The 13562-nt window shown below is 42.3% G+C and overlaps 1 protein-coding gene and 1 long non-coding RNA gene across 12 annotated transcripts in view; one reads left to right on the plus strand and one right to left on the minus strand.

Annotated features, from left to right (window-relative positions):
• Nucleotides 1–2048: 2048 nt before the first annotated feature.
• The window catches only part of PUM3 (pumilio RNA binding family member 3), a 50287-nt gene continuing 38773 nt past the window's right edge, over nucleotides 2049–13562 (plus strand). For 2 of the 10 annotated variants that reach the window (XM_043891001.1, XM_043891003.1), the window contains exons 1-4: nucleotides 6862–6963; nucleotides 7759–7868; nucleotides 11457–11548; nucleotides 12304–12519. In XM_043891001.1, coding sequence (XP_043746936.1) covers nucleotides 11467–11548; nucleotides 12304–12519 — 298 coding nt within the window. In that variant the 5' untranslated portion in view covers nucleotides 6862–6963; nucleotides 7759–7868; nucleotides 11457–11466. Of the gene's footprint in view, nucleotides 2209–6861; nucleotides 7041–7758; nucleotides 7869–8847; nucleotides 9022–11456; nucleotides 11549–12303; nucleotides 12520–13562 lie in introns of those variants that run through there. The other 8 variants (XM_043891007.1, XM_043891002.1, XM_043891005.1 and 5 more) reach the window with 8 other exon arrangements.
• Nucleotides 2202–6660, minus strand: LOC122685963. 2 transcript variants are annotated; one of them, XR_006338589.1, is made up of 3 exons: nucleotides 6502–6660; nucleotides 5264–5348; nucleotides 2202–4540 (listed from the first exon to the last, which is right to left on the minus strand). It is a non-coding gene; the product is annotated as an uncharacterized LOC122685963 (long non-coding RNA). The 2 variants fall into 2 exon arrangements; XR_006338590.1 differs by having other exon boundaries at nucleotides 6497–6660.

The following is a 13562-nucleotide window of genomic DNA, read 5'->3' on the forward strand; positions in this document are numbered from 1 at the left end:
CTCCAAAGTGAAGACACATGGTTGCATCTCGGATTCCCTATTACAAAGAAGGAAGTACATGCCTGGGGAGCCTTTTCACATTCTGGCGCCCAAGTACTTCACATCTAGGAATCCTGCTCTGTCTGGTCCGTGCCCTGGAGGGCATGGCAGACTGCCAGCTTTGAGTGGAGCCTGGGGCAGGAAGGACTGTACAGCAGGGCCAAGATTAGCAAAAGCAGCCTCCCCACTTAGAGCAGAACATCTGTAGACCCTGTGGTGTGGGACGTGTCAGTGGTAAGAAAAGATGCAGCATAGCGTTCATGGTAAGCCCAAGGAGAATCACAGCTTAGAGCCTTGGGGTTCTAGAGCAAGGCCAGAGCATCTATAATGGGGAATTAATTATATGCATCTCCTAGCATGTTACTGAGATCTGAGAGAGGCAGTGCGTGACCATAGTGTCCAATGGCCGTCCTCCCACAGCTGTCCACTGGGGGGTGGGTTCTGGCTCCCCTGTCATTCCGTAAAGTGCAAAGGGCCCAGCAACAATCCATTAGAACATGGAAATAGTATGTCCTAGCTTGAGCCCAAGGAAGACCAGAGGGCATGAGTGGGCTGCACAAATAGGAAGCCTTGATCTCCGCATCACCCACGTGATTGCATCAGCCCTCCTTCCTCAGCTCTCTTCTGTGGCCATAGAGCCTTACAAATAGCTGATGGAGGAGGAAAAGGCCCCAGCAGAGTTGACAGGTGAATTGGCAAGGTTTGGGGGTACAAACTGAAAGTAAATAGTAGCATTACAACCTCATTCAGGTGAGAGACAGTAGAGGGGGGAATCTTCCTAATGGGCAAGAGTATACCTAGTCATCCAGGTTATGGGGAAGAAGAAATGGCCCAAGGTGAGAGCATGTAGAAATTGCTGTCATTGGCCAATGCCCCAACCCGCCCAGCACCTGGAAGGAAAAGGACAGTGGGAAACAAGGTCCAGGGTAAAGGCAGATGGGAATGGACACAGCAGGTGACCATTTTCACATGATAATGCCCAACGAAGTGTTAGTTGCTTAGTCGCGTCCAGCTCTTTGTGACCCCATGGACTGTAGCCCACCAGGCTCCTCTGTCCATGGCATTCTCCAGGCAAGAATACTGGAGTGGGTAACCATTCCCTTCTCCAGGGGATCTTCCCAACCCAGAGATCGAACCCAAGTCTCCTGCATTGCAGGGCAGGCAGATTCTTTCCCATCTGAGCCACAAAGGAAGCCCTCAAAAGGCATCCACAATAACCACTGAAAAACCAACAAGACAAGCTGATTCAGCCAGTTGACATTAGTGAGCTTGCAACACTAGACACTCTAGAGCTGGCCAGGTGGGTACATGAACGTAGTAGCCAGCGTGACAGTGGCAGAGGCTACAGGTGGGCCAAGCAGCGTGAACTTCCACTTACCAAAGCCAGTCTAACTACTGAGTCCTCTGAATGGAGACCCGCCAGCAACAGAAACCAGTGCTGGGCCCTTGAACTGGCACTGTTTCCCAGAGACCAGCAGGTCACCTGCTGATGAGCTGATGACATTGGGCGCCTGCTGCTCTGGAAGGGCCAGCTGTTTCTCCTCATAGATAAAGAGAGTCCTATTTCAAGTATGGACTTGCTTTTCCTGCCCGAGCCTCAGCCAGGACCACTGTCCAGAAGCTAAGAAGCACCTGATCTATAGTCATGGAAAACTACACAACATAGCATCTGAGTAGGGAACACACGTCACAGCAAAGGAGGTCATGTGATCCACAGACACATTACACACTGCTCCCCCAGAGGCAGCCATGCGACACAGCTGCGCTTTGGCTTTTTAAAGGTGCAGCTGAAGCACCAGCTCAGAGGCCGTCATCTACAAAAATGGGATGCTGTCCTCCAGAATGCAGAATAAATCCAAGCGAGAGATCTCTATATGGTACTATAAAGACGACAACTACATAGGCCTGGGAACTAAGGAGCAGAAGCAGGAATGGCCCCACTTGCTATCATTCTAAATGGTCCTCTGGGGCAATTTGTGCTTTCTGTTCCTACAGTTCTGGGCTCTGCAAAGGAGAAACATTCTTGGCAGAGGGTAGAGCAAGAGTTCCGCTGAGCTATGGATGCTTCCTGGATGTTCTGGACTCACTGTGTCCAGGACCAACAGTGAGAAGAGGAACTCCTTCTCAACCATGTTGGCAGCAGTGATGAACTCACATCAGCGGGAAGAGGTAAGGCTGCTTTTCTACATCAGGGATGTGTGCGATCACTGTAGGGCCCAGGTGATCCACTCAGGCGCCTCTCAGTACTTCTTAGCCCCCATGGTCACTGCAAAAGGATCTCTGTAGTAGTCTTCACCTTACAAGGGTATGATTACCAGAGTCTCAGAACCTTCAATCAAAAGATCTTTTTACCACACCTTTCTCCTGTTCATCAGTCCCTTTAGATCAGGATTTGATCAGTATTGTGGCCTGAGGCTTCTGACTTAATCCTGTTCTCTCTCTCCTTGTCTTTCATAGGCTTCCCACCCCCAATACATGTCTTGGCCTTCTAATTCTATCTTGGCATCTGTTGGAAAATTCAAAGTGACCTAATGGGTTTAGGTTATTGGTTAATCTTTTTTCCATCTTGAAATAAGGAGGAAAACTGAGTAGGTATATAGAGCTAGACATCATTGTTAAGTACTGACTTAACATTTCTATAGTTTTTAAAAGTAAAATGGGAGAAATAGTTATAAAATGATTCATTTATTAATGAGCTTGCTCGGAAATCAAGGAAATCACAAGTCAAAACCAGTCACTAATTTGCAGAGGAAATACCTTCCATAAAGCCTGAAAACAAAAGTTCAGCAAAAAGTTAAACCAAACACATGTTCATTGTTCCCATCCTTGCTAAAACCTGGTACCCGTTGCTTGAGGAGTTATGTTCTATGATAGTGCAGTGTTAAGTATGACTCATGGGCTTTAAGTGATACTAATCTTTGATATGATCTTTCATTAAAAGTGGTATTTTATACTACAATCAGATACATTTTCATCTTATTGATCTGATATTTCTGTGGCTCTTAAGAGTGTCACCAAACAAAGTATAATTAGGACAAGGTCAATTTTATGTTTGGTGGTGCTGGTGGTTTGGTCACTAAGTCATGTCCAACTCTTGCGACCCCATGGAGTGTAGCCCGCCAGGCTCTTCCGTCCATGGGATTTCTCAGGCAAGAAAACTGGAGTGGGTTGCCATTCCTTTCTCCAGGGGATCTTCCCGACCCAGGGGTTGAATCTGGGTCTCCTGAATTGCAGGTGGTCTCCTGCATTGCAGGTGGATTCTCTACCAACTGAGCCACCATCTTATTGATCTGATTTTTCTGTGGCTCTTAAGAATGTCATCAAAGAAAGTAAAACTAGGACAAGGTCAATTTTATGTCTACTACACAGTAACTGGAAATTCAGAATGCACAATTAATGTTTATATTTGTGCACTTTTTAGCAAATGTGTATTGAAAGACATAATCCACTCTACTCAGAAGCAGTTCTTTTTTACTAAAGGAAAATGTGTTGCCAACTGCTCCGTTTCCATGGATTTATGATTCTAATAGGTCCTGAAAATAAAACCCAATCGTTGCCAAAGTCCCACTTATGTTTTACATCAATAACATGCCCTTTATCCCTGCTTATGCATTGGGAAACACAAAAAGAACATCGTTAGTTAAAAATCCATTAGTTAAAACTTTAAAGAACTGATTTGGAGGGAGGGGAGATGTGTGGGAACTGACACCTAACACTTTATTTTTATGAAAAAGAGGAAAATTGCACAAAATAGTAACAAATTGGAAAAAAAAAAAAAAAGCGAACTTTTTCCAGAATACATTTGAAAGCTTATAGTTCAAATTTAAACCGTTTTCAATATGTAATGATGTTAACTCACTGCAGGAAGTCTCAAGCAATAAGAGAGATACAGTTATATCTAAGACATTCTACTTAGAGAAACAAGTGCACTTTACATTTAATTCTCTAATTCTGCTGACCACAAAAAGAGGAACCAGAAGGTTACAGGGTTTAATCCTCATTTAACTGGAAAATCAAATCAAATCACCAACTTGAACTCCATTCCCTAAATAAGCAGCTCAATTTTAGCCACACCTTAGTGTGATCTGGGGGAACTTTCCAAATTCTCAGTGGCCAGGTCCCACCTCAGACTAATTAACTCAGAATTACTGTTGTTGGGTTTTTTTTTTTTTAATCCACAGGTGATTCTGATGTGTAGCCAAGATTGAGATCCACTACCTTGGATACCACAATAATTTTAAGTTTTAGCTTACTAGTTAGAGTTATTTTAAGTTTTAAACCAGATTAAATAACAAATCTCTGCTGCTGGATGAAAGCATATTTGCCAAGTTACCTGTAATTTTAATACAGTACTGGAAAAAGAATGGAATCCAAACGCTTGGTTAACAGTATGTCTGATGGTCTTCCAGTCCTGGGGGTAGCTGTGTGACTGAGTTCTAGGCGTTTAAATAGATGGGAAACACTGCCAGGTCTTCTCCCTCTGGGATGAAAGGATAGAGCCCTATTGGGAGGAAAAAAGAGGATTTCATCTTTTCTCCATTCTCCTAGCCCTGAACTCTGATATAAATATGGAAACTGAGAAGTATGTGTTGCAGTCAGGAAACAATAGAGAAATAAGTCAGACAGAAAAAGACAAATACGGTGTGATCTCACTCATATGTGTAATCTCAAAAACCTGAACTCATAAAAGCAGAATAGACTGATGGTTGTCAGAGGTTGGAAGGGAAGTGGGGGCATGGAGCATAGGGGAAATGGACAGGTATTAGATATTTGAAGAATTAACTTGGTTAACTGTAAAATTATAGAAAACTTTTGTTGTTGTTATCCTATGAAACTACAAGATACTTCCAACTGACTCCAAACAAATCAAACACTCAAGTTAATCTTACTGTAAAATTTTTGACAGCACACAGATTTGGTAAATAACATCATAATAATAATCTAGGACTTAGGTATGTGACTTTTTTTTCTCCCTGGTGAGAAGGCAGATGAACAGAGTTTGATGTAATAGATTAGCCAGAAAGTTTGTTTGAGGGTTTTTCAGTAAGATCGGATAGAAAACCTCAAATGAACTTTTTGGCCAACCCAATACGTTTGACAGCTACATGGATCTGTCTGAGAGGATGTGGGGTGATGCAAACTGTGGTGTTGAAAATATAAATGTATCTCTTTCAGGTAGGGTGTATACATGAAGATTTTATCATTATTATTGGCTAGTATATACCATTCTATTTGCCTAATAGGTGCTGCAATGGACCTTCTGCTGTTCTTATTCTGTATTCTCTCCTCCTGAGTTTTCACTGGAGGATCTGTGAATTAGAGATAGTAGTCCATAGTCAGTCATGTTGAGTTTGGAGTCAGACTGACTGGATCAAAACTACTGAATGTTTCCCCTTTCTACGTAATTTGACGGGTAAGACCTACTTAACTGTTCTTATGAGACTTAAAAGAGCTTATCCAAACATAATACTTAAGGCACACAGAAGTACTTAGCAACTGTCTATGTGCTGAATAGTGCTATAGGTGTTTGGGAAGTAATGATGGTCCCTGTCCTCAAGAAGCAAACTGTAGTGAAATACCAGTCTCAAACCTGATGCCTTAAGAGGTGGGAAACATGTGATTTGGAAGACAGTAAAATCTGATGCTTGACACCCCTGGGATCAAGTCCTATTCCTCAACTTTCCCAGTGGCCCTCCAGACGATATATCAGTGTACCATCCCGCAGAACCTATGAAAGAGACTGCTTTTGGGAACAGGATCTTTGCAGATATTATTAAGTAAGGACCTCCAAATGAGAGCATCCTTGATTATCCTGATGGGCCCTAAATCCAAAGCCAAGTGTCTTTATAATATATGGAAGACAGGAAGACATAGAAGAGAAAGACATACGAAGACAGAGGCAGAAACTGCAGTCATGTAGTCCAAGCCAAGGAATGCCTGGAACCGCTAGAAGCTGGAAGGGACAAAGAATGCTACCCTAGAACCTTCAGAGGGTGCACAACCTCGGTACTAGCATGATTTCCAGAACTGTTAGAGAATAAATTCTTTTGTTTGACCAGAGCAAGTTTGTGATGTGTTTCTTCATCTGTAAGATGGGGATAACATCCTAACTAGTCTGATTTCCTAAAGCCTTAAGTGAGGTAACTATCGTCTGGAGGAACTCGCAGAGGTTTAAAATTGCAAGCATTTCTTGAGCGCTTGTTCAAATCATTTATTGTGCTAGGCGCTTTCCATGTATGACTTAGCCATCTATAATTTATTGATCAAGTAATCAAGGTTCAGAGAAATTGAGGGATTTGCCCAAAGCCATCCAACTAAGAAACAGAAAGAAACGAGACCGCAATCATAGCCAACTACCGAGATGTCCCTTTAATGCTCCCTGCTACCCTGATGGTGGGTAAGAGTGAAGGCAAAAAGAGAAGGGGACGACAGAGGATGTTTAGATAGCATCACTAACTCAACTGAACAAACTCCAGGAGATCGCGGAGGATAGAGGAGCCTGGCGTGCTGCAGTTCATGGTATCACAAAGAGTCAGACACGACTTAGCGACTGAAGAACAAGTAGAAGCCCGGCCAGCCAACCTTCCACTTCCACAATCGGTCAGCCTTCACTAGAAGCCGCCCGCTCTGCGGCCGGGAAGGGAAAGGGTTAATGAACGTCACTTTGAGTAGCCACCAGCACGTCATTGACCACGGATACTTTCTAGGGCCAAAACTCCCGTGGCGCCGCACTCGCGCCTCTAGATGACGTATGACTAGACGCGGACCAGTAGAAACGCCGAATTTCCATTTTTCCGGCTCCTCCCAGTCCCTTAACTCTAGCTCGGCTGAGGAAGAAGGGAAAAAGGGGGCGGAGCAAGGCGGGGAAGCGGAAGGTGCAGAGGCGGAGCCGGGCCCCGCGCTTGTCAGGGCCACACGTGTGCGGTGAGTGTTGGGGACTCCGCGGCTGCTTCGGGAGGGCCTCGCTCCCTGCCCGGTGCTGGAGTCGGAGGGTTTCTGAGGTAGAGGTTTCACCCTGTCACCCGCCGGGCGGCTTTCTGTGGCCGTCTCTGTTGTGGGAGTTTGGGGATTGACGGGAGCCTGGGGACAAGGGCGAGTGTACAACTCGTGTCCCTACCACGCTGCCTAGAGAGTGCTGGGTTAGCTTTTATTACCTTCAGCCTCTAAAGTCCGGGTCCGGGCTAGTTCGCTTTCAGCCTTTCTGTTGTATGTTTGACACTCACTCTGCGCCTGGTCAGGGCCCGGTGCCCAGTTTGCAATCTGAATGTACAGTTGCAAGTGGTACGCGCTGGAAGGAAACGAACTGGGTGCCGAGATAAAGGATAGGGGAGTCTAAGGAAGTGATCTTTAAGCCGAGACGCGGAGCGTGGCTAGAGGCAACCCTGAAATCTGGAGGCCCATGGAAAACTACCTTCAGCAGAGGCAGTGGCTTGAGCTGCGTCCCTGAGGTGGGAGCTGTAGAGAGGTGACCAAGGTAGTGAGCTGGAAGTTCAGACATATAAGATAATACGGGAAGGTGAGTCGAGGTTCTGTAGAACTTTGAAAGCCGTGGTGGGAGTTTTGATTTTCTCTACAACGGAAGAATATTCCTGTTTGTAGAGCACAGGAAAGGCTTATAAGCAAAGGAGAAACACAATAGGCCCGGGTTCTTTTTGGAAAATGTATAATAATTTGGAATGTAAATGATTATATAGTTGGATTATTGATGCTGTGCATTAGGGCGGTGGTCGTGGAGATCGAAGTTGAAGGGTTAGAGGTGTTTTTAAAAGATTGGAGAAGACTTCCTGAAGAGTTGAATGTAGCAGAGGAAGAAGAGCAAACTATTACAGGTAAATCTTGGGTTTTTTCCTTGAACAGTGGAATGGATGGTGGGCTACTGATGAAATGGGCAAAATTAGGTTAGGATGTTATTGTTTGGGGGTAGTTTGCAGTGATTATATAGTTAAAGAATTCAGTATTTTGGTTCTGTTGGGTGGAAAGTGCCTGTTAGACACTTAAAAGTTTCAGGGGAGCAGTTAGATACACAAGTCTGTAGCTCAAGGAGATGTTCCTGATGGAGAAATGCATGGGATTCCAGCGTAGAAAGTCATAGGATTGCATGAGATCATCAGAGAGAAGTGAGGAGAGAAAGGAATGCCAGCATTCAGAAGTTGGATATTGAAAGGTCAGTACTTTCAAAGTGCAGTGCTGAGTCTGCTGAGAGGAGTCAAGATCACTCAGGATCAGTCACGTGTCCTTCTGTGTCTGGGAAATCTTTACTGTTTTCTTTCATGGTTCTCTCAGCTCTGTGACTCTCAACACTTTCTGTGTATTTTGGTTATAATACTTAGGTATGCCATGTTTTGATTTTCTCCTTGTCTGTCTCTATTACAGCACACTGATTTTGTTTGTTTGTTTGTTTGTATATGTATATTTAGAAACCCATTACCTTTCTAGTACATAATGTGTAGGTATTCAATGCATTTCAAGTTCAAAATGTTAAGTTATAAGCTCATCAGAATGTGCCATAGGAATAAGGAGAATCATTTGAGAAATAAGGAAGGCATATGGAGGGAAAATGATTAGAAATTGTCATTTAGGCTGGATTTGAAGGATGGGTACTAATAAAGAATGGCTTTAAATTTTGGTTTATGAGAAAGAATACTGAGGGAATAAAGTTTTCTTCAGTGTGGTGGTGTGATGTGGGTGAGTTAGGGCCAAATTTTACCAGGGCTTCCCTGGTGGCTCAGCTGGTAAAGAATCCTCCTGCAGTGTGGGAGACCTGGGTTCAATCCCTGGGTTGGAAAGATCGCCTGGAGGAGGGCATGGCAACCCACTCCAGTATTCGTGCCTGGAGAATCCCCATGGACAGAGGAGCCTGGCGGGCTACAGTCTGTCAGGTCCCAAAGAGTCGGACACAACTGAGCGACTAAGCACAGCACACAGACTGAGTTTGAAATTTTTCCTGTAAGCAGTGGGAGACTTCTGAAGGTGTTGGAGCAGGTAAATAACATGGAATAGATGTAATAATGGACGATTAATCAGGCAGCAGGGGTGGAATCATAGCAAATTGAATCTAACGGCAGAAAACAATCTGAACAAGAGATAAAGTGTCTGAATGGGGTAATGGAAGGGGAAAAGGAGATGATTCCAAGACACTGGAATGTGATGGTTGGATGTTATGGTACAGGGTCTACAAGCAAATGCATTTTGTTAAATGAAAGAAGCAAGACCCCAAAGGATGTATACTGTCTGATTCCATTTATATGACGTTTTTGAAAAGTCACAAAGCTAGAGGGTAGAAAAAAAGATCAGGTGTTGCCAAGAGAGCCAGAAGAGGATGAGTGCAAAGGGGCTGCACAGGGAGCCTCTAGGAGTTGTGGGACAGTTCTGTAAGGTGCTTTGGTGGAGGATACATGACTGTGGGTTTGTCAAAATCAACACTGTACACCAAAAAGAATGATCTTGACCCTAGGCGAATGAAAAGAAAGTCAACTGCCATGCCTGGAAATGGAATGCAGACCTAAACAAAATGAATCTAACTAGTACAGATGTATATCCAGTGGTTAAGACTCCAAGCTTCCAATGCAGGGGACTCTGAGTTCGAAGTACTGAGATCCCACATGCTATGCATCACCTGCTTGCCTCCCCACCGCCAGTGACCTCACTAAAGGAGTGAAGGGAAAAGATTTGACCTAACTAACTGAAAAGCAGTGTTTTGAATGGATACTGTTTGGGAAATGACAAACTGTAAATAAATATATTGTAGTTGATAAATTTTGTTTTTACCAACCATAACCCTGTGGCACATGTTTCGTGTTCAAGACATTGGTGTGAACTTAATGATACAGAAATACAGGTTTCTATGTACACAGAAGACTAATGTACATACATATATTACCTAGCCTTGTCTAGTCAAAAGACCAAGAAGCAGTGACACCACAGTGACAAGCATACCTAGCACTCAGATCTCAGTACGAGGAATCAGGGTTCCTTGAAGAATGACTGACTTTAGGACCTGTGCAGGGATACAAAGAGGTAAACGTGGAAGAAGTGCCAGAAATTAAAGATGTGCTAAGAAAAAAAAGGATGGACCATGGTAAAAGGACACAGAAACTTAGAGATGTCAAAACTGGAATAGTTTTAGCAACAAAATAAAGATACTATGAGTCCATAGAGGGGATAATATTTTCTTTTTTGTTTTAATATATTTTTTAAAAATTGTTTCTGAGGTTGAACATTTTTTTAAATGTTTTTTGGTTATTTTTCTCTCTTACACTTTACCCATTTTTCTATTCATCTTTCCTTGCTGACTTCTCAGAATCCCATGTATATTTAAAGTCACTAACCTATATTATATGTGCTGCAAAAATTAATGAGGCTTCTTTAAGGAAAATCAGATTCTTAGATTCTTTTAATTTGCTAATTTAAGCCATTAATCACCAAGCACAAGCTAAAGTAAGCAGGATTTTCTAACCAGGTTGAACTACTTTTTCCTCATTAATTGTTTTCATTTAAGTGTTTCCTAAATGCCTTTCACTCCAGAACCCTTTTTTCTTGTACCTATTAATATTTTAAGAAATGTGTTGTTCTTCAATGGACAATTCTTGTCTAGAAAGATCTGGAATTGTCAGGGATCCCTTACATCTACTTTAGAGGGTCAGCTTTAGATATTTTGAAATGGGTTGAACCTGCAACTTTGGAAGGTACAGAAATAGACAACACATAGTAGCTTTTGTTCTTGATAAATTCTGCTTTCTGGAGCTTTGGGCAGCTGAAGGGTTGTCTGTTATTTATCCTGTGCACAGTGGGGTCTCAATCCAGAAATAACTTGCTAGCCAGGTTCCTTTAAAATGAAATATTCCGTATGTCAACAGTCTTATCTTGGAGGTCTTTGAAAATTATTAGTTGCCTCTAAAAGAATAACAAACATTTGAAGTTGTTTTTTGTTTTAGCTACATTGGGTTACATAGGAAACTTTTAGATTTTAGATAATCTTTTGTATTATTTCATTAAATTTGAATGTGATTAAGTGTAGTGTATTTGTTCCTGGCTGGGGAAATGGTAATACTGTCAGTTTCTTGTCACAAAAATCCTCCTGCTGTTGTCAGAAATGCAAACACTGACAGTTGTAGCCTGCTTAGTGTAAATAATGATTTATTTGTAACGTTTACTGTCACTATAATGTTGCCTCCGAAACCTCGCTAGTCAAGGTGTGTGTGTGTGTGTGGGGGGGGTGTTCTTATTTCTGTATTGGTGTCTAATTTTACTTTTTCAATCTTAGAAATAGTGATTGTGTAGTTCCTGGACTCCTCAGGGACACAGATAACTTGTCCTGCATCTGTGGTCAAGGAGTAAATGGGGCAGTGACGACTAAGGACCTTTATTGGATGAGAACAATTTAGTGATCATTTCTGGATTTTGTTTTTGTTTTCCAGAGTTGCTATAATGGAAGTCAAAGGGAAAAAAAAATTAACAGGTAAAGATACAAAGACATCACAAGAAAAAAACAAATTTCATAAAAACAATGGTAAGATACTCAAAACATGCTTCCCATGTGGTTGTTTTGTCTATTGAAGGGAGGGTTTGGTGGGATGAGAGGGGATGTAGCAGATTCCAATCTATTCGTGGGTTAGAGTTAGGATTAAAATAGTGGACAAAGTGTCACTGTGTATGAGTGATTAATATGTTTATTGGCAAGCCAAATCTTCAGGATTTCTAATTGTGATGTCTTTACTATTCCATCAGGTGTCAGTATTGCAAAGTAGAAAAGTCAAGAATTGTATCAATGACTAATTTCCTAAGCAGTCTTGGTGTTTTTTTCTTGTAGCTAGAAATTTTGCGATATAAACATTTTGAATTTGTCTATATGATGTACTTTCTAAGTTTTAAATGTTCATTTTATTCTTAGACTCCTATTATGTTGTTAACCCCCAAAATACACACACACATGAAGACGTAAATAATATCTCATCTTGTGATGTGTGCTTAAAACAGAAATATACCTACCTGACAGTAGTGGGTTATCTCTAGAATTATGAGTAGTTTTTACTATGTATTTCTATACTTTGTAGGTTTTCTATAATGAACCTGTGTTATAATTTTATCATCAGAGGAAGTTTTTAAATTTTGTTGTAATTTTTTAAGTCCTGTACTCCATTTTGAGAGAAGGACAAAGTATGTTTCACTAAAAAATGTGTAATGTTCTGTGACAGATACAGCCCAGTGGATAAAAGATCCAGGCCCAGGATCGTTGAACTAATAATTATTTATTATTGTCACTAGATTCAGGTTCTTCAAAGACATTCCCCAAAACAGTTAAGGAAGGTGGACCTAAAATCAGATCTAAGAACTTTGAGAAAACTGCCACAAAACCTGGGAAAAAAGGTGTGAAGCAGTTCAAGAATAAGCAGCAAGGGGATAAAATACCAAAGAACAAATTCCAGCAGGCAAATAAATTCAACCAGAAGAGGAAATTCCAGTCAGACAGTAAAAGTGATGGTAAGCACTGATTTCTTCAGCGTGGTTTTTACACAAGCCTTGCCCTGTCTCATGTGAAGAGCTGACTCATTTGAAAAGACCCTGATGCTGGGAAAGATTGAGAGCAGGAGGAGAAGGGGACGACAGAGGATGAGATGGTTGGATGGCATCACCGACTCAATGGACATGGGTTTGGGTGGACTCTGGGAGTTGGTGACGGACAGGGAGGCCCTGTGTGCTGCAGTTCATGGGGTCACAAAGAGTCGGACACGACTGAGCGACTGAACTGACCTGCCCTGCCTGCACCATTGTGCACAGGGACTCTTGAAGTCTGTTAGAGACCTCCTGTTCTTGTTCCGTGACAGGCAGTATCTCGGGTAGAGATGGGAAGGTGGTAGATGGGATTAAATAAACAACAGAAAGCATCTTCTCCGTTTTCCAGGGTTGCTACTAGTGTCTTTATTTTTACTCTCCAGAGTTGCTATTAGTGTCTTATTTATTTTTACAAAATTGTCCTCTAGTGCTTAGAATTCCTAGGCCCTTGCTAAATTCCCCTGGCTGTGGAGTTAGGCTAAGTTGTAATGGGCTTTATACATTGGAATCTCAATGAAGCGTTCCTTTCTGTAGGCTGACATTAATGAACTCATTCATTCAGCAAACAAATACTTGAGTTTTCTGCACACTGTCATCAAGAGACAGTGAAAAGAAATTAATCAGTGAGGGTACAAGCCCCAGGTAATCAGCATGGAAGCCAGCCTTAAATAACCAGTGTCCTGGTGAATGAGAAACATGTAGATACTGCTGTCACAGAGTTCAGGCCATTCTAAGAGTACCAGCTTACCATATGGCTCAGACCTGGTAAACCGTTCCAGAGAAGGTATATAATACACATGATAGATTTGACCTGAACTGGTGCAGGCTAGGTTGCTAACTGATTAGAAATGCTGGCCAGGCTCTTCTTTGTCTATTGAAACAAACTACTACTCTCTTCATCATGGTGATGTTCAAGGGGTGGTCTCTAACTCAGAGCGTTGCTCTCTATTGTACAACCAAGATGCTGTGCA

The sequence above is a fragment of the Cervus elaphus genome, chromosome 29 (genome assembly GCF_910594005.1).
Source record: "Cervus elaphus chromosome 29, mCerEla1.1, whole genome shotgun sequence".
In the NCBI taxonomy this organism is placed as follows: domain Eukaryota; kingdom Metazoa; phylum Chordata; class Mammalia; order Artiodactyla; family Cervidae; genus Cervus; species Cervus elaphus.